This window comes from Taurulus bubalis (genome assembly GCF_910589615.1).
Source record: "Taurulus bubalis genome assembly, chromosome: 14".
NCBI classification, from domain to species: Eukaryota; Metazoa; Chordata; class Actinopteri; order Perciformes; family Cottidae; genus Taurulus; species Taurulus bubalis.
In genome coordinates, this window is record NC_136602.1 from 17,750,722 (window position 1) to 17,772,137 (window position 21,416).

General features: G+C 44.9%; 2 protein-coding genes across 2 annotated transcripts in view; one reads left to right on the forward strand and one right to left on the reverse strand.

Moving 5' to 3' along the window:
* Positions 1-17,351, reverse strand: part of slx4ip (SLX4 interacting protein) — a gene marked incomplete at both ends in the record, with an annotated part of 30,152 nt that extends 12,801 nt beyond the window's left edge. The window contains 3 exons of the mRNA XM_079230199.1: positions 9,919-10,045; positions 10,370-10,459; positions 17,325-17,351. Coding sequence (XP_079086325.1) covers positions 9,919-10,045; positions 10,370-10,459; positions 17,325-17,351 — 244 coding nt within the window. The remainder of the gene's footprint in view (positions 1-9,918; positions 10,046-10,369; positions 10,460-17,324) is intronic.
* A 1,021-nt stretch (positions 17,352-18,372) lies between these two features.
* Positions 18,373-21,416, forward strand: mkks (MKKS centrosomal shuttling protein; the record flags this gene model as incomplete). The annotated part of the gene is made up of 4 exons (XM_079229620.1): positions 18,373-19,357; positions 19,750-19,931; positions 20,122-20,232; positions 20,994-21,416. 4 exons carry the CDS (start codon positions 18,373-18,375, stop codon positions 21,414-21,416), a joined length of 1,701 nt encoding a protein of 566 aa, XP_079085746.1.

A 21,416-nucleotide genomic window follows, 5' to 3' on the forward strand; every position in this document is an offset into this window, starting at 1 on the left:
ACATGTTTTCCAAAGTTGGAAAAAATCCTGACCTCTTGCACTCAGCTCAGCACTCCCTGGATAATGTCAAATACGCACCGTCATCATCAAGCTAAAAACGAGGGCTGCCTTTGTCTCTGAAAAGCTGACATTTTGGAAGTGGGGAGGTTTTCGCTCCTCAGCCACAACTGACAGTCCAATGTTGATCTACAATTAGGACAGATATGCCCACACGGTGCGTTTGTTGACAACACACGGAGCAGACAGCATGTTAACAGCCTGGCCCACACACACAAGTGTGAGAGGCCCCTTTGTGAAGGCACCAGCTCAAAGCATTTAATTATCGACTTCAAAAAGCAGCCGTTTTGCGATTCTTTGGATAATCACATGCAATTACAGAGACAGTGTGACACAAAACTGCCACAGGTATATATTTAAGTCCATTGGCCAGTGATTAATGCCACCGCCATGGCTTTCTTTTTCTTTCTGTTTGTGGTTGAATTAGCAACCGGAGTCAATATACTTTAGCAAACACAATTCCCACTTGCAAAATTATAAAAACATATAAATGAAATGAAGACAGTGATTACAAAAGACAATCAAATCTACTTCAAACAAACCAAGCTCAGTCTGACAGACTAAGAAAAAAGACCTGACAAAACTGACAATTAAGTCCAATAAAAATGAAACTAACGTGAGAACTCAAAGGGCTTTCAAAATATGGACACTGGTTCGTTCCTATGATACAAATCCATCACAATCAATATTTATCTAAGGATAATATGGTAAGAGTGGTACCTAGGTGACAGCCTATACTTGTCAGGTTAGCATCTATGGGAACGCGTTTGATCTTCAAAAGCTGTTAAGTAGAGATTTAGCCTTCAGCAAAATTCACTTTAGACACCGTAATCGAGATTTGTGAACATGCATTAAAGTCTCCTGGAGACGGAACAAAGACAAATCTCTCATCTTTTATTCTAGCCATCTAATCAGGGACTGACGTTTACCTAGAGCTCTGAAGATACAAAACCAGGAGCTTCACATTGGAAATCCCTGCCTTGCAGCTGCCGGGCCATGCGAAGGAGGGGCCATGGGACAGCTTTAGGTGAATGATAAATAGGGATCTATGAGAATCATTTCACATCCTCTGTTTTGTCAACCGAGGAATCAGGTAGCTCAGCTTAACTCGACGCACAGTGTGTAATGGCAGTGACACATTTATTTAGCTGTAATGGCTCTGTACCACATCACATTGAAATATTATTGCACTGCAAGAAAGCAGTGACAAACTTTCAACTTTAAGTGGAGGGTGTTGATTCAGGATCCAGTGTTGATGTTGATTCAGGATCCAGTACAAGTACTTACATTTGGGTACTTCATATGGACTGTATACTGTACAGTGTGGATGTCTTTTTGAACCAGGACACTGGTCAGATTCATGAGAACAAACGCTTTTGGAGAACCTCCCTCACTGAATTGTCTTTAGAGGTCGGGCCTAGGTAGTCAGTCCATTTTTGATACTTGATGTACATAAAGCATGTAGTAATACTGGATAAGCCACTGAGCTTTAAATAGAGTGCTTAATTAATCCCAACGGGTAATTGCATTAACACACTGCTTGCTATGTTGGGTTTGTTTGCAGTAAAGAATAGCAGCATTCCTTTACTGAAAAAAACCCTCATATTCTATTATTCTTTAAATAGCAAAGCAGTGGTCATCCATCCATGCTGGATATCTACTCTACCCATAGAGGAATGCAGCTCTGCATCTCTGTTTGGTTTTCTCTGCCCATTCTGGGTCCAGGAGGGAAGCGTCTTTCATTGCAGCCGCTTTGATTTTGTCCGTTAGACTCTTGGGCCTCATGTGTAGCGCTACAACTATTCTCATTGCTTTCCCTGGTGGGCTGAGCTTGCCAATTCCCAGGACAAGTTTGACAGGGACGTCTGAACACATAGTTGGGAACCAGTGCAACGCCACGGCCCGAGACATCAGCTGTTGCTCCAACTTTATAACGTCCTGCACAGCGCAGAGTTGCTCTTGGCCCTCTGCCCGGGTTCTCTCGTGCTAAGCTTACATTCATGTTTCTCTCTCACAAACAGTTTGCTAGCGCGTCCTCTGGGAACGAGTGGCCCCTTTCTGCGGCAACTGTGGCCTGCAGTGGTGCAATAACCAAATCTGCAGTGGAGCCCTCAAAGGGTTTCAGTTGTACTTCCTACAGAGAAGATGGTCTTACTTAATTGTTTTGAAACCTGAAGCACAACAATATCATGGCAGGTCAAACCATAAACAAGCCAGCACGCCATGTTTTTTAGAAATGTGGTTGATAATATCGTAACCGCTTGTATGGAGATACTTATACCATCTTGTTATGTACCGCAGGACAACTGCAGAAAAAGGATACAGACTCCACAGGGCTGGTGCCAAGGATAGAATACTGTACTTTGAGACACACACACACACACACACACACACACACACACACACACACACACACACACACACACACACACACACACACACACACACACACACACACACACACACACACACACACACACACACATCCCTGCAGCTTTCACCGCTTCCTGGGAAAACAATGAGAGGAAAGAAAAGTCAACAAACCAAAAGGCATCCAGAGTGACTAGGACTGTAAAATGGAACAGGCAGGGGTGAGAAGCATTCAGACCGGGGTCAAAGGTAAGGCCCCATGGAACAGACTTCATTAACTTCACTTATATCCTGAGGAGATCATTAAAACAGCCATAGAAAACATAGCCTACTTCTTCTCGCCATCCGCATTCCTGGCGGCCCATGCAGTTGTGACTCCTGCAGGAATCCATAAGAACTTCTGCTCTCATAAGGAGAACTTTCCGGAGTTCCTAGCAGGTCCCGACCCTGTATTAGCTTGACCACAGTAGGTCTTTTTTTAACAAGAATAATTCCCTTGGTGCATTTACATGCATTTAAGTTACTTAGTTATTCTGAGCTTTCTTCAGTAACCTGATTTCTTTAACATGTAATAAAAAATATATAAAAGGTTTCCATAATCAGGATATCATATTAAAGAAACCCAGCGAGACTTTTATTGGCTGAAACCAACAGATGGAAGAAAATATAACTGACTTGGAGCAATGCATTTTTGTATTCAAAATATTTCAATCAAAAGCCTTGAATAAGATGGTTCACACAGATGATTATTTTGAGGAAAAATGAGTGGCCTCTCTAAGTTCAAATCTTTCCACCAAGGCTGCAGTATTATATATCATTAATCCTGAAAACCTATGCACGCACTGTTTTAAAAACGTGGCCGTGAGAAGGAGGGAAATCTCATTATCCACAAGCTGCATGTATATGCAGGTTTTACAGTAACCTGGTTATTGCAGTGCATGTAAAGGCATTCTCTGATTTCCGGCGGTAACCTGATTTCTCTCATTAACCACGGCTCTAGAATGCATGTAAATCTAGTGACTGTGTGTCAGGAGGACTGCAATTCCCACGCAACCCCTTTATGAACAGGAGTTGAATCAGCAGGACAGTCAGACATCAGTGCCTGAGAATCCTGCTCTTTTGACATCTCTGCTTTGATGTGGACCCCCTCCCACCGTCCTCAAGTGTGGGTGGAGAGTTGGGGCTTAGAGCAGGAGAGACGGGTGGAGTGGTGAAGGATGAGAGAGCTTGAGGAAGTTACCCATATGTAAGTGGGGGCTTTCCTGGAAGGACATCACTCTCTGTGTAACTACGGCTGTAGCCGAGCACTGTGCCTTATCATCCTGCACAACGTCCACCTGAAACAATATTTGCACATGAGTGTTCAATTTAACATTTGGGTGACCCCTTCATCGCAGTTACAAAATACGCCGCAGCATGGTAGCTCAGGCCAGCCCATAAATGCAGCATGTGACTAAAGTGGTGGGGAGCATTTTAGAGCACAGAGCAATTATCGGGAGAAAAATAATCTGCTTCTTCGAAACATACTCTGATGAGAGAAATGCAGTCACAATAAAAAAGATCATACTGAATCATCGTTATATCGTAATTAGCCCAAGAGACCACAAATCTCTCAAAGTGCTGCCACTGTTTATATTTCAGACCATTCAGAATGAGGATGCAAACTGCTTATTTTGCATTAAGTTACCTTCGATTAATGTTGTGCAGAGCAGTTAGTGGACTTGAGTTATGCAGAGCGCTGGCCTTTTTAAATCAAAGATCAAGGTCTCATTGGGAGCAGGCTGTCTCTGCCTGCTGGGCCCGCTGCACATTTGCTAGCCTGTGTTTATAAATCCAAATTGGTGAACCATGGCACACATGGCAAGTCGAGCTAGGTTTTGCTTCCAGTGACTAATGACACTCGGCGGGTAAAGCCACGCAAAAAAAGAACATGCTGCATTGAATTGACCCAAGTGTCCGCCTGAATTGGATCTTATTTATTTCATGAAAATGATGTAAAGCACTGGGGGTGTGGACATTCCTCGATTGTAAGATGCGATGGAGTTTGGATTCATTTCAGCTCAATGTCAATATTCACTGCATGTTTATTGTGTGTTCGCCCGTGGCATTGGTAACCCTGTTATAGAGGAGAAGAGCCGAGTAAGGAAGCATCTGCTCGCGGATAGGTTAATTAATTCGTTGTAAAGTGCCACAAGCACCTTATTTTGATTTGTTTTATAGATTACAGCACACTTGTAATGCACTGTAGAAATACATACATTTGTTTTTGTCCTGTTTATGTACTAAGGTGGGTCACACAGATACTGGTTTAATATATTATAGACTCTATTAATTGATGAAAAAAGTGGCTATGTGCAGTAATATCGAAAATTGAGGATGCAATACAATAAGACGCATTGAAAATCGTGGTGCATTTGAATCCTTGACAGGTGAATCGTAATCAAAGTCCAGTGGAGTTTCACATCTCTCTAAGGCAATGACCGCATGCCAACCAAGGCCTGGAGAGCATTAATGGCGGTGTTGCTTTTGTTGAGGCCATCTTAGACTGACCTTTCCTGACAACACAAGGCACATTTGGCACGCAGCACAACAATGGCATCTGTCCACAGGAACAACCACAGATCTCATAAGATCACATGACACAGGCCCAGTTCTTTCACAGTGAAGCAAAGAGCAGGGAGAAACAACGACATCCTCTGAGACCTTTCAGTGATTACTAAAACAAGGCATTCTGGACACGCTGGATGCTTAGCATGAGTTCAAGAGAGTGGGTGCCATCTCCCAGACCAGATTGTGGTGAATGGGAACAGTCACATGAATGTGATTTGTGCTCAGGCCCTAATTATATGGGAAAAGACTGTGGTGTGACAGCTATGGCGGGGATTGCGGTTGTGTCCTAAGAGGCTGCAGCTGACCCTGTGGAGGAGGAGGAGGAGGAGGAGGAGGAGGAGGAGAGAAAGTGAAAACATAAAAGAGACGACATGAGGAGAGCAGACATGGAGGGCACAGGCAGAAGAGAAGAGGACCCCAAAGGACAAAGCTAAAGAACGAAAGTGTGTGTGTGTGTGTGTGTGTGTGTGTGTGTGTGTGTGTGTGTGTGTGTGTGTGTGTGTGTGTGTGTGTGTGTGTGTGTGTGCAATAATAGGAAGGGGGAGGGTTAACGTTGGAGTCAGACTGTCCTATGTGTTGCTGCTGAGTAAGGCCGGGGGCTTACAGAAAGGATTTAAAGAGCCACAGCAACACCACAAAGCACCAGGGGAAAGGGGGTTGCCCAGCAGGGGCCAGGGGAGGGAGGGAGGGCGAGAGGGGAGAGGGGCAGGACTGGCTGGAGTGGCTACTCTGATCAGGATCCATTTCCAGCTCGGGCCTTGGAATTCCTTTGTTCCTGTCACAGGTCTCCGTTTCCCCCCTCGCCTTAATCCCAGCCTGCCTCACGCCCAGTAACACAGAGCAGGGCAGGTAACTCTGCCACATGCATGCCTCTCTATTTACAGATCAGTCCCCACATATCAGCCACTTACATAAATAGTAATAGCTGTGTGGTAGCACTGAGAAGAAGCAACGTGGGTTAATACAGATTGTCGCCACAGCACTTCTGTGTCTTCAGAAAGGTCCCAGTAGGAGGCTGAAAGGTTGGCATGTACCAATTCTCCCAAAAATGGATATAAACCTTTTTGCATTTGTACACAGAAAGTCAGAATGGCTTTTCCAAATTTGCTAAACTGTTCAACCTGGGGCTGTAGGACTTCAAAGAGCCGGAGAAGCAAAAGGAAGCTAAATCTACACGGCCCTGACAGGGCAGTTAAAAAATGAACCATCTCCCTTATAGTCGCTACATCATGCGCATTCTTCACTGAGAGGGAGATGGTCATTCGTAAACACATTCTCCAACAGTAAAGCTATCCAGCAACACTTGTGCTTTTTCCGCAATGGCCGTGGCCAGGCCGCCTTAAGCCCCCTTCATAGGGCTGCCAAGAGGAGTCAGTGGTACACTGTGCAGCATTCGCAAAGCCCTCTCCCACGGCTATTAGTGACCATTCATCTGGGGAGCCTGGGAAAATGCCTCTCCAGCCTGCCGTGGCCATGGGGAAACAGGCTGGCAGGTGTTCCCTCCCCCTAAGCCCTGGCACCTGTGCAGAGAGAGGAAGAAGGAACCAGCTCTGCCATGGGCTGAAATGCTCTCTAGGTACCACTTTGCCAGGACTCCCTAACTCCTCTGACTGGTAGGAGGCCACTCAAACACCAGGCTAAGCTACACCAGAGCTCTGCCTCACATGGAGAGATCAATGTTGGCTGCATCGATTCAAATAGTAGATGTAAGACATCTGGTAATGTGCTTTGGCAGTTTGAAATGGCATGTTAACTAAACCCGTGTAAAATGGGCCCTCTCGGTTTACACGCTGCACATACACACAAACATATACACCATTATGGAGTAGAAAATCAATATCCCCTTGAGGTGAAACTAGACTAGACCAAGAGCGAATAATAAGATAGCAAACAACCCCCAGTTTAAGTATCTTATCGAATGCAGAAGGTAGATTTTATGTTGTTATATTATTATATAGATCGTATATCAGCGACACAAGAGGCTCATGTCTGACGTGAGGCTGTTTCCTGCGGAGCAATGGCATCTTCACGAGGACAATTGTGACACTGCTGCTGTCTTGTAACATAACCACCAGCATCTTTACTCGAATGTCATATGAGATAACAAGAAAATGTATTCCTCAAAGCATAGAGAAGCTATTGTCTACTCATTTTCAATCTGTAATTACTCTGAGAAAATGTGGGTGTGTTCAACACGGTCTCCCATCAAGAATGCAGGCCTCTCCCGAGCTCCCCTTTCCTGGGCTTCTAAAGTCTAGCATGTCCATTCTGCTTGTGCAGAGCCAAGATGTTTGGTGGGAAAACTGCCCTACGTTCATCTCTCTAAAAACATAAATAAATCACATCACTATGAACTAATCATGAAGTCTCATGTAGCCTGGGTAAAAAAAAAAAAAGAAGAAGGGGGGTGGGGGTGTAATTGGCCACTGCAGCAGAGATGCAAAGAAAAGGCTTGGATTTATGTTGGCAGAAGGCGTGGCGTAAGCCTCTCTGTGACAAGTTCACTGGGTGCTACACACACACACACACACACACACATATGCACCCAACACAGCATGCACACAATAACCCATAGGGATAACTCTGATACAAACATTTGCACTGAAGGGCCTTGGAATGCTAAAAGCTGTTGATGGCTCATTGGAAGTGCCAACAGCTGAAGCGGTTACGCTGTTCTTACTGCTGTCTGTTGGCGGAAGCCCCTGTGATTTCACACTGGCACCAGCTCAAACACCGCCTCATACAGGACCCACAACTCCCCCCTCTAATACCATCCCACACATAGCACCACACTCCATCCGCCTATTCTTGGCCCAGACATCAGTGCCACTCCGCCTGACACCTTTCACTATGTGCAGCAACAACATGAATGAGCACGTGTCTCAGCACATACACAAGTCTCAGTCCAGGATATCCACCTTAATTCTGCTCTCAGATAACATAACGCTGCACAGACGCACGCGGATGCAAATAGGTCCTCCGCTGAAACAGATACACGCCGAAAACCAGCTTCCACTCCCTGCTTTGGACAGTCTGAAAGTCCTGTGAGGATTAGCATGTTAGCGTTTGACCTGCTTGCTGAATAGACGACCCCAATACTTAATTCCTACCCTGAGGTTTGCTCCATAAGCCTATAGTCCATCCTTCCCTTTTTATGGCTCCTGCCTGCCTGCTTACTTCTCACAGTCACAGTCTCCACCTTTACTGCTCTGCCGCCTCCCTCACATGGGACAATGAAAAGACCAAGAATGTGATTACACTCACTTAAGACCTTTTAATAGGACTAGAGCACATGAACTGTGTGGGCCTGTTTGAGGCACCGTACCTTTTCATGTTCTGCGTGGGGAAAATTCTCCAGTACGGCATGGAGTCATGTTTCACTGGTTACTTCCCTTTTTTTTGGCAAAGCTGCAAGGAGCTTAATCATTTTTACATGCATATTTCCCTGATGAAATACTGATAGTCCCCTTGTTCACACAGTGGAGTGAATGTGTGGGTGTAAGTGTGTGTGTGTGTGTGTGTGTGTGTGTGTGTGTGTGTGTGTGTGTGTGTGTGTGTGTGTGTGTGTGTGGAGCCTCAGTCTGTGATCTCCATCATTAGAGATGTCTGTCTCTCTTCAGTCTGTCATGGGGAATATGAGACAGGCTATTCAGTAACTGTACACTGCCAGCCTGTTCACACCTAGCCCAGGGGGAGGATATATCTCTCCGACACACTGTGGCAACTATTGATTCTCACTGGTTCTGACGTGTGCATGCAACCAGTTTGCCTGTTTGACAATGACTGTACGCTACGTTAAGAAAATGGCAACGGTTTTACTAACGTGTACACCAGTGTCTGTGTAAGTGAAAACAAATGCACACGTGAACGCACGGTTTTAGCAGATGAGGGGAGTAAAGTGGAGGGGAGTCGCGTGAGAGGCAGAGCTGCAGCCACAGGAGTGGAACTTTATGGAACCAAGTGCCCTGTAATCCCACTCTCACAGTCAGGCCTGCCCTGCTGAGTGAGCCCAGTTTAACTGCCCTTAACTGCTACCTGTGACAAACCTGTCTGCCTTACAGCACACAGCTGGGGGCTCCTGTGAAGCCAGACTTGCAGTGCTTCAAAGGTATGTGTGTGGGTGGCTGGGGAAATGCACTTGCATTGGATAAATAGGGAATTGAATTGGAACTATTCACAATGTTATTTATTGATTTGTCTCTCTGTATGATTTATTGAATGTGTACGTGTGTCAGGGACAAACTGTTTTTTGGTGTCATCCAGTTAATTTACAAGTACACGCAGGTGTGCTAACACCACACAAGCATAAACCATTTAAATTGGCTCATATGTTGTGCCAAGTTAAACAGTGCAACACAATATAAAAACTGCTATCAGCACTCCGGGTCACACCCTGGGCGTAGAGAGCCACCGTGTCCCAACTAGTTCTGTTGTCTTTCCTCCCACACTCCTCAAAATGGTAGCCATGAAACTCTTTTTAGACTGTTTAGTAACCCCATTCACATCCTCTTCCGAGCTCAGTGACGCACTTCCGTGCACACAGGCATATCTCTGCAATTAAATTAATAAGTGTTCTTAGTTCATAGCCAAAGTAAACAACTTGACTTTTTTCAGAGTGGATAATAGACACACTATACCTACGGCATAGAAAGGGAAGACAAAGATGACTACATTCCAAAGGAATGAGCAACAGTGAGTTCAAAACAGAATAAATAGAGCTTGTACCCAGAACAATTAAACTAATGATAAAAGTAAACGCATAAAGAAACTATGTCACATACAGCAACAGGTCGTAAAGCAATAAAATGGAGCATAATAAATACTATTAGAGACATTTTGGCTCTTGGGCAGTGTAATGAGGGCCTCAAGATGGTGTGTTACCTTTCACATAAAAGGCTGAAGCAGGTGTCAGCTCCTTCTTCTGCTTGGGCTGTCTTCCATTGTGGAGGGACTCCGTGTACTGCTTAACCCTCTGGTCCACAGCGTCTCGAACCCGCGCTGTAACCTCCTAAAGACAAGGGGCAGATATTTCAGCACAGCAAATGAGACAACGCCAGTTGTTTTTGGACTTTCCAAGTAAAGATTAATGATGAGCACAAGCAGACAACAGGTTCCCGAGTGAAAGGTCAGTAAGGCAACTCCACAAGCGGCTGGTTGGAGAGATTAGAACCGTTTTGCAACAATGAAAACCCCCAAGAAGAACCGACCGAAGGCTCAAAGTCATTTTGAATTCCACGCTGCTGCTGACTTTTGATAAGGCCTCCAGCTGAACAAAGCCATATACTCACGCACACACGTATTCACATGCACGCCCTTCTCCCTGTGTCTGTACCTGAATGTGTTCCGCAGTAAACCAGCCGGCGTTCTCTTGGCCGCCCAGAGGCAGAACGTGGAGATCCACCAGCACAGCAAAGTTCCCACACTGTAACACAAAGAGGAAGGACAGCCACAGATTGCTGAGGGGCATAGAGCTCACAGACAACAAAGGAAATCAGAGTGTGGGTGATTGACAGCGAGACAAACCACAGCGACCCCCCGTGTCCTCAAACATCACCCCAGGCCTCTCACAGCAGTCCCCTCCCTCCTGGTTCCCCGTCTAGCCATCTCTTTACCAACCTCTTTACAAAAAAGTATGGCCCTGTCTGTCTCCTCATATTTCTCCACTCTCAGCGTAAAAAGTATAGGTTGATTTGTTCTATAAGCTTTCGCAATAAAGTCACTAATTCAGGTCACAACAGGCTTCACCAAAATAAGGATTACCCTCTTTGTATCAGAGTGGTGGAGGAACTCCTCAGATCTGCCCTAAAGCACTCTGCAATGTTCCTGCACTTCTGCACTGCAACTTTTTGAGTGCTGTCGAAAGCCGAGTAGAGGGCTGCAGAGTGGATTCCTGACGCACAACGTCACTGTGTCAATGACAATCAGCTATAAGGGACCGGAGAGCCAGAAATGCCGCGGCCGGTTAAGTTGCTGTTACATCTTTCTCATGCCGGCCTGATTATAGTTTACACATGAGTGCAAAAGCTGCCCGCTGCAGAGAGCAAATGGATGTGGGTCTCGTGTGAACTTCGCCTCTCCCTGGACAAGGAAGTAATGGATGGACTGAGACCACCCACAACATGACACAGAGGAGCAACAAGTACTGCCCTAAAACCTGCAGTGATAATGTCGCAGAAAAGCATTGAACTGAGTGGGGTAGCAAAAACACAGTCAGGGAAAGACAAAACCAGAACCAGATTTCAGGCTCACCGCGTACAACTGTAAAAGAGTGTGTACAAACTCGCCCCCTGGGTTGGAAGCATTGCAGACAGAATGACTAAACTCTACAGTCCAGACATGAGGGATGTTCCTATACGGCTGGTTCTCAGGATGACGCGAGAGAAAGAATCCACTGGGTGTGTAGGGGAAGGCCTCCATGATTCTAGACACAAGCCTACACTTCCAAACTCTCTCTCCAGTTGCCGCCTCCTCTTGGTTAAAAGGAGTTTTATTCATTGTTATAAAACTAAAGTTGGGCTGGGAACCTTTCATCAAGTGACGTTAAATGGCTAAATACTGGCTCTGAGCAGATCAAGCTGACAAATGTTTTTCTTTTCTTTTTTTCCCATGAGAACATTTTCCTTTCTCATTGTCTTTCTGCAATAATAATTGAAGTGAAGCTGCGTTCTTACTTGTACTTGCAGGTCAACTAGAGGGGAGGGCGCCCCCATATGACTGATCGGTGAATGTTTTGGTAAATTCAGGCACTGTTCTTCTGCAGGATATGGCAAGTCCTGAAGCCTGAATGTGTGCCATCTTGTACCCAAGTAAGTCTCTGCATCCATTTGACCAAGACTAGTGGTATATGAATGTTATTCTAAGTCTCTTATAGGCAATGAGTTAAGCTGTGATCTTCTGTTTTATCAATGCATATCTTTAAGTATCATAGAACAAAATGGGCCACAGAAAAATGTTAAATACTGAATAGTTTCTGTTCAAACCTACCAAATTATAAACAATACTCGTTCCATAAAAACATGCTTTCACAAAGACAACAATATGCCATGGACCAGAACAGAGACCCTCCTTTTGTGCAAGCTCCTCATGTATAAAATGTATGCATGTTGCCTGTCAGAATCAGCTCGTCCCTACAGATAAGTATTCTCTCCATCCTCTGCCCTTTGTCTCACAGCGGTCCACGGATGACTGGTGGCCTCAGCTGACTGCCTCCAACAATTACCAGCGTGTGGGAACGCCGAGCAACAGAGGGTCCGACCTTGTCAATCAAAACACAGGACCGACTCACGGATGAGCCCCACAGTGGTTTCTTGGGGTTGGACTTGACACGCACACGCACTAAAGGTTTTGGCATCCTGACTATATTCTCTGATTTTTGAGCCCTCTGAATAGCTTCACACATACATGAGGTATCATATACGCTGCCACTGTACATGAGTTACCAGTTTATCGGGTGAAATAATATATATATATATATATATATATATATATATATATATATGTGTGTATGTGTCAGAGAAATGCAAATGTACCTCCATGGAAGTGTTGTGTGCATAATTAATGGTGTTGTGTCATCGGAATGTTTTATAATGCGGGGCGTTTCTAATATTGAATCCACTTGTGTAAATCCTGATAAGGACCACAAGATCAGTCTTCTTGGGTACATCGCTCAAAATTACACAAGCTAATGCGAGCTCAAAAGAGCGACACACAAGGTTAATCTGATCAATATCCTGGAATGAAGGGAGCAGTGTAGGAAGTGCTTCTGGAGACGCAGGAGGGTGAATCCCCTAAAGTGGCTTCAGAGCTTCTGATTGAGTCGGTGTTTTGGGCTGAAAGCCAGACATCTAGCAAGCCTTAGACTAACTTCCTTTTATCACATTAGAGCAGCAGACGAGACTCAACTGGGAACTGGACATTAATGATAAACATTGGTCTGCCTCTTACACAAAAACAGCATGTGATTCCTCGAGTTTCTACGAAATAAGGGGATTTTGTCAGGAAAGCTAATGCAATTACGCTAATAAGAAAGAAAAAAAAAGTGCGCAACAAAACTGGGAATTTGGTGGTGGGCCAAATTTCCCTGTTCAATCTTTAAAGTCCAGGCTGTGCTGTTTAGGCACAGCCATCAGAGCTTGTATAATTATAAGGAAGTTTGCGTTGATTGTGGCAAATAAGACAGAAGAATCTAATTTTACAAAAGGCTCCGACTACAATCATGTGGTCTAAATGTGTCAACTCCCAGCTCAAAGAGTGACCAGTGGATCTCTAGTCTGAACTCTGCCATGAACTATGACCCCCAGCTACTCTTTGGTGAGATCTCTGTAAGCAGCCCAGCACTTTAGAGAGGCAGTAATACAGATCACAAGAACCTCGTCTTCCTTGGGCAAAGCAATTTGAAAGTGCCGGAAAGAAAAGATCCAATATGCTCCACGAAAGAGTGAAAACAAAACAAGACTAACAACTTCAGTCTCTCAGCAAATACTACCACACATGCCTTTCTCTACAACACAATCTCTACAGTACCATCAACAGGACCCTGACGGATTTCATTAACTCTACATAATTATTTATCAAATTCATGAGCTCTCCTACTTTGTGTTCTTTGCTTTGACGCATTTAAGGCAAAACTCTGTGCAACTGTCACCGTTGTTGGAAAGAAAGGTTTGATAAAAGGGCCAAATTCTAGAGGAAGTTACTCCTTTCATACATGCTAAAGTGGGCCAGCGCTGCTTTGTTCTCCGTCCTGCACAGGCCTTTTAGAGTTATGAACAGAGGCCGAAGGCTGAATGAGAGGCGGCAAGGAGCGCTACTTAATACCAAATCCTTTATTGTGCCATCTTTTGTACGCTGTCACACAGGGTTTGAAAAGGGCCGATTCTTCCTGCAGGCTCAGCTCAACTTCGCTATCCTAATTCTCCCCACTGCCAATCTGATAACCATGACCTGTTGGGGGGGGGGGTTTACAAAAACATGAGAGCCTAACCCTAACACCTGAGACAGAAGCTGCCCACAGTCCACACAGCACAACATGAGAAAATGCCTTTATATTTTCAGTCTGAATAGACAAATCCCAACTCAAACCCACCGACAGCTCCTTTCCCTGTCTGGTCTATATCACTCTCAGTTCCCAAAACACTCTACCTTCCCTTATCTCTCTCCCAGACCCCGCTCTCCATCCTCCCGCCTGTGCTGCTCCGAGTTGGGCACGGGCCCAAGCTCTTGGAGCAGCTTCGCCCACCTCCCCACCTCGCTGCCCTTTGCCATTGCTATCGCGCAGTAAAAGAACCAGACCTTCTCGGACTGCACTTAGCTCAAAGGCTAACACTAACCAGCCGCAGATGTTTACATTGGGAAAGAAGGGGCAGCAGATGCGGTCTCACTCAATAAAACTTGCATCTCTCCCACTCCCCCTTTGTCTCTCTCTTTTTCTGACTTTCTCTTTGTCCCTCCCTCTCGCTCACTCTCCCTCTCTCTCTCTCTCTCTCTCTCTCTCTCTCTCTCTCTCTCTCTTTCTCTGAAAGTCTGCAAAGAACCCAGGGGACCTCTTTAGATCTGTGGGTGTGACAATCTTGCTCTCAGGCTTTATTTGCCCTCATTCCCAAGCTCTCTCTGTACTGTGAGTCACCTGGGTTTCCCCTTCAAGAAAAAAAAAATCTCTCTTTTCCAATTTTTCAAACAGCAAGATACTGAGCGGAGGAACCTGAGACTTGATTATTTTTGGCGCAAATGTAATTTGCAGATAGTTCGCAGAAGTGTTTCGTGTGCAATTGAATGTGAGCACACCTAAGTTCTTTTTATTTGATGATAATAAAAAAAGAGACACAACCCAGGAGTGGAATTCCAGCAGCAAGAACAGACAGGAATATATTCAGGTAACACTAAGCAAACAAAACTCAGAAGTTCTTGAGAACTAGCAGTCTGAGTGTTTGGCCACATTAGGACATGCACATTTTAACCAGCAATGTAGGGCAGTGCCGAGATAAAGGTGGCTTTTTTAAATGTGTATTCTTGTCGCTTTCATTTCCACAAGTTGGAAAGAGTCAAAATGTTTCCAATCAAACTGCAATGATTTTGTACAGAGGCAAGATGTGTGGTCCGATGTGAGATCATCTGCAACGCAACAACAACACTAAGCAGCGCATAAACCTCTGACATTAAACTGCTCTGTGATACCTCAGTCTATTTATTCTTAAAAAACACTTTGGTCTCGACCTACTACAGTAGATGGTTAGAAAGTCAGCAGTGCATATTGCTAATAGAAGGCAGATTGCAGGGCTCTGCAGCGGTAATGTCCTGGCAGACAGCAACCGCTTCAGTGGATCAGTGTTTTAGCCTGCAGGCCCTTTTTCGGGAGGTCTGAGAAGTGGCAGGTCACTATATAGTCTTAAGCCTATTTAAGAAGGAGCATACCAGCACCTCCTGCAGTCTCACAGACCAGGGACGGAGCTGCTTTGAAAACATTTTCAGAGAACGAAAACATAAAAAGAAAACCTGGTGTACAGCCTACTAAAACATGTTATGGTGAATCCAAGAACTTGACTCATAATTGCAAAAATGATCCTTGCTCTGTGCAAGCTGTCAAACTGAGTTTGCAACATGCCTTTGTGAAAACAATGTGCAGATGTTAGTTCTTTAAAATCTTTGGAAGTTAATTTATTGATTTTAAAAAGTAGTGGCTTTTGTTTTGCGAAAGAGGAGCCCAGGGTAGTGCCTTGAATGCCATTGTTTAATCCCCTCTAAAATACTGTACTTGTTTTGTGGTCAGTTGGTTAAGCATGGTAGAGGCTGTGTCCATTTTCTCAGGCAGAGTAACACAACAGTATCATAATGTGCCCAGTGGGAAGGAACCCTCCGTGAACCTCCAGTGTTTTACTCTCCCACAACATGAGGGGGGGTGGTGGGGTGGCCTGTATGCAGGCATGCATATGAAACAAATAAAAGGGAGTGAATGCAATATCTGGTCAACTAGGCACACATGGCATTATGGAGGATGTGAGAGATCAGTGCAAATGTCTGCAGCCTCATCCAAAACTCTCAATAAATGAAACATCAACAAAAGAGAGACCAGTGGCTTTTCCTGCACTTAACAAAAACATCTGATGTGCATTATTCCTGACAGAACATCAGACTAAGGATGAACAGCTTGGCTTTTTAATAGAATGAGTTTCCCTTGCTATGTAAGGCTGTGTCCATTAACAAAAGGCTCTCGGGGAGGCAGTCAGTTGGGATTTGCAAAAAGTGACCAGAAACTCTGAATAACGTGTTCTAATCTAAAAGGATGAACAACAATGTCAAAATGTGGAGGCAAGACACTTGCAACATGTACCTGTACTTCCCTCTAGTGGCCACATAATTCACTACTGAGAAGGACAAAACAATGAATAAAGCAAACAAAGAGGGCGATGCAGCATAATATAAAGCATTATCCTGAGTTGCATTGTTTTCCCTATCCTACGCAACAGCTTGTTTAACATAAACCGATTGCTGTAACTAGTGTCTGTAGCAGTTGTAAGTAACAATAACAATAAAAAGTGTTATGAATGCTGTCAATACCACCTGAAAAGCTTTCATCAAACATAGATTCATCCTATTCTTTGGTGGGCTCCGTAGTTTTATCTTGTGTGCATTTGATGTGTGTTTTAAGTGAGGCTTTGTGATCAATAAAAAGCCCCCCTTAAAAGATATATATTTTAAGTTATACTACTACTACTACTAGCTACTTGCCCAAAACACATTAAAAAAATACATAAAATGTAAATATTGAGATAAATGATAACTTCTTGAAAATATATTTGAGCTTTTTCATACATTTTTCTCTCTGCATGTTCAACCTCAGCTTTATTCAAATGGTAGACTCATAAAACTGATGTAAAGGCTGAATTTGTCTCCCATCACACATACGCACAAAAAACACGTACAAAACATTCAAGCATAGCCTTGGCTTGGAATGGCTTGTTGCCAATCAGGTGTGGAAGCATTAATGTACTGCTTAATTATATGTGCATTTGTCTTGTTTTATATGTGCTTATACTGTAGGTACACTTTTATTTTTGCTTTAATGTGAATTAGTTTTGTCTATACGTTACTGTCTGTCTATCGATGCATCTTAGTTGCATTATGTTAATTTAATTTTGTAATTTCAGGCTGCCATCAAAAAATCTGGCTGGGGACAGCAGATGAAAATTAGCCTCTCTGGCTAACTCTGGCTCACTTACAGTTTTACTGTTGATTAGTGTGCATTGTCCCTGCAAAATAAACAAATAAATACAAATAAAATGTGCACTTACCTTAATGGCAAATTTGAGAGGAGCCATTGAAGTGAACACAGCAGTCAGCTAGTTACACCTGAAACAAGTTTATAGTCACAGATTCATCACACATAGTAGTTTCTAAATAACACAACATATAATAAAAAATATAGTTTACCACCTTTCTCATCTCTCTCAGAGTCTCAGAGATAAAGTGGTAGGTTTGGTAATAGTTAGTTACACGGCATTACATTTCTTACAGACATGTATTAGCGTTTTAACGCTAACCTAAACAAGGTGTGCTCGTTTATCAGTTATTAGCTAACATTGGTTATCGGTTCAAAAGATAACAGCTAGGCTCACGAGACAAACGATTACCGGTGCTAACAGACAACATGATGGCCTCACACTACAAATGTGTAATAAACAAATGCACAACCGAGTTCATACACATACCGCCAACAGGTTTGAATCGGTTAGTGGTTGCGGCGGCAGGAGATGACGTCACATTTAGTTTGTAGTCCAAAAACTACAAAACCGGTGCGAGTCGCAGTTATTCAAAACACCTCGGGAAAACTGCAGCAAGGCGGCTGTGGAGTTTCAGGATGTTTTAAGGAGAATATCTGTCGTAAAACCCGCCATGTTTCAGATGGGAGAGAGCATGCGACTGTTTATCAAGTAGGACCCCGCTACGGCGCAACGCTGGTCGCGCTACCATGGAAACGAGGTGCACGTTGAAAGAGCCTGTTCTGACCTCGAAATAATGTTGTCGAAATGTATCTACATCAAATTGATGTATCATACAATAGTCCAGAAAATAGTGAAAACTACACTATTTTATATGTTTTGATGTAATATATAAATAATATTCAAATAGTACATCCCAAAGTTGTTTAATTTATGTCAGGCAATGTAAAAGACGTCTCACTGTCTTGTGCGAGCAAAGGCGATTACTGTGGCGGATGTGTCATTTCAAGTTAGCTAAAGAGCTGCCACTCAAAAAGTAAACTCGCTGTCTAACGTTACGACACGCCACAGTCTTGACAGTGGTCGTGTTAAGCTGCTCTGAGACGTTTCTGCTTCAGTGATGTCTCGACTCGTCAAGAAGTCTCCGTCTGTCTGCACGGACCTGCCGCTGGACAACACCGACATTTGTAACAAGCTCCACCTGCTGAGGCAGCTTCTGAAATCGTGTTTTGGCCCAACGGGGAGACTCAAACAAGTCCACAACAACATCGGAGGACACGTCGTCACCACCTCCACCTCCTCCGTTCTCCTCCCAGCCATTTCCTCCTCGCAGCCTTTCATCAATCTGATCAAAACCTCCATCCTCAATCACGTCTCTCGCTTCAGTGACTGCGGTTTGTTTGCCGCCGTTCTTTGCTTATCCCTCATCGAGCACGCGACCCGGTCCGGTCTCAGTGGCAGCGTGGCCATCAGAGTGAACACGCACTTGCTCGGGTTGTGCACCAGTTACCTCCAACGAGAGGACTGCGGTTGTAAAGTTAAGCTCGACTTCTGCAGCAGTCACAGCCTGGTCGCGTTGGCGCGCAGCGTTATCTCCAGCAAACCAGCGTGCGCGCTCACGGAGCCGGAGGCACTTCACTTCAGCAAATTGGCTGTACGAGCTTTTTTGCTGACCGTTCCCTGTCAGAGCCCAGGGGAGGTCACTCTCGGCAAAATAGTGACCGTGTCCGTAGAAGGCCACCCTGTGCTAAACTCTGCAGTGTTTCCAGGTTTGCTCGTGGACGCGCCCGACGTGTTGCGCGTGGACGGGTCGGAGAGCCCGCACTCCCATCCACTGCGCGTGGTGCTGTTCAGTGCGTCTCTGGCCGGAGACCTTGCTGAACTGGGAGATGGGACGATTGAAGTGCACGCGGGTGCAGACACGGACTCGCAGATACTAGATCAGCTCCTGGAGCTCGGCAAGCGGTTGGTGACGGATGAGGTGAAGCTCTGCGCGTGCCAGAAGGTCGTGCACCCAGTCGTGCAGCAGTACCTGAAGAGTCATGGCGTCGTCGTGATAGAGAGACTGGGAATCACGCTCATGGAGCCACTCGCTCAGCTGACAGGTAGGCATCTAAACGTCCTGAGTGCTTTGCTTCGACTTAATACCATTTTAGACGAGCTCTCGGAGACCACGGGGATTTAAAATGTGTGATGTCGTCCCAAAGTTTTCAAAGATACCAAATGGTTTGAAGATTGTACTCAATATGTGCGTGACCCATAGGGACGTCATTGAAGCACTGGCACAAGTAGTTTCATAATGTATATGTATGATTAGATTTCTACCCAACTGTGAAGCTACTTAAATACTTCTTTCAAGTGGGAAATTGTACATGTGGATAATGTATTGTCCAGGTATATATTTCTGTGTGTGTGTGTGTGTGTGTGTGTGTGTGTGTGTGTGTGTGTGTGTGTGTGTTTGTGGTCCTCCTAAAGTTCTGTACACTTTAACCGACAGGTGCTCAACCCGTGGCCACACTGCACACCACCATCCCAGCCGGGGCCTACGGGACGGTGAGGGATCTCAGTGTTAAGCAGTTTGGATCCAAGACGATGCTGCATTTGCACCCTTCTGGGGAGTCGTCCATCTGCACGATGATCCTCTGCCACAGGAACGAGACTATGTTGAGTGAGCTGAAGGTACGATACAGTGAGAGAGACGCGTATGGAAGGATTTAAAACTGTTTTCGTCACCCATGCACAAGAAGCAGACAAGAAGAAATATGATTGATGATATACGGCCTTATAAAGCTCAATTAGTGTGTCATTAATGTGAGGCAAACCCGACGGATGAACTGATGTGTTCATTTTGTATTTGTGATCGTTGAAGGTGGCGTGCCAGAAGACTGAACATGTGTTGAGGCTCACCTTGAGAGAACCATCCGCCTTACTTGGAGGCGGGTGCACAGAGACCCACCTGGCTGCTTACGTCAGACACGAGGTGAGATCCAGCGTTAAAGTGTTTCAGCAGAATTTCTGCTCTGGTTTAAAACCTTCTGCACATTCAAAACACATCCCACATCGTTGTAAAGTCGCTAAAGTCATGATATTTAAAGAAAGAAAAATCTACCTGCCCTACAGTGTGCTGAGCATTACATTATCACACTGCTGGTGTGGCAGTCTGCCCTTCAGACCGTCTGACAGGCACTCAGCTCTGTGGGGGAGATTAAGTTTAGGGGAGCGGATGTGCTGCTCGGAGCAGCTGATGGAATAATCATCATTGGTTGTAGAAATCAATGATCAAACAGCATTACATAATTGTAGAACAGATCCTCAATAACACCTTCTACACAGTACATTTGTCAAAGTAAATTTTACTCAAATGGAAAAAAAAATGTCTCAATTCAGAGTGATTAAATGTAAAAATATGTACTCAATCCAAAATGATTCAATATTACTCCTTTAGAGGAATATAATAGTAACTCTGGAAAAATGACTCTCCCGTTTTTCCTGTGTAGTATTGAACTACAAGTTTTAGTTTGTCGTATCATTTTGTGTGTCATATCACAGCGGTGAATACAAATGTGCACTCAGGCTTAATTTATGAAGACACCTCAGTGACAGCCACACACTCTACTCCTCCGTTTTCAGGCGGTTTTCGCATCATTCAGATGCAGAGAGACCGTGACCTCGGTGACCTCATAGTCGGCCGCGGCCGTGACTACAACGTGTCGTCATTGTGGTCTTATTTTCATCTCTCAGAGCACGAAAGAAGTCCCAGAGACCGTATCGGCCCTCGGGTGCTCACAGACGGAGCACCTTCGCGGCGTGGACGGTTTCTGTCGCTCTCTGGAGTCTGTGGCCGCGGCGCTGGAGCACGACGGCGGGGACTCCGTCATGGATCTGACTCACGCTCACCACTGGACTCACCCGGCAGATCTCATGAAAGGACACGTGGGGGAGGAGAGCTGTGGCTGTGGACTGATGGAAAGTAGCCCGAATCAGAGGTGGACTTACCTCAACACTAATTACCCACAGTTCTCACCTGCGCCTCCGTCTAGAGATGCAGCTGTTCGGCCACGCGTGCTCGACTCCTTCACGGCGAAACTCAATGCCTTGCAAGTTGCCGTGGAAACTGCTAATCTTGCCCTGGATGTGCGATATCTAATTCGAGATATGAACTAG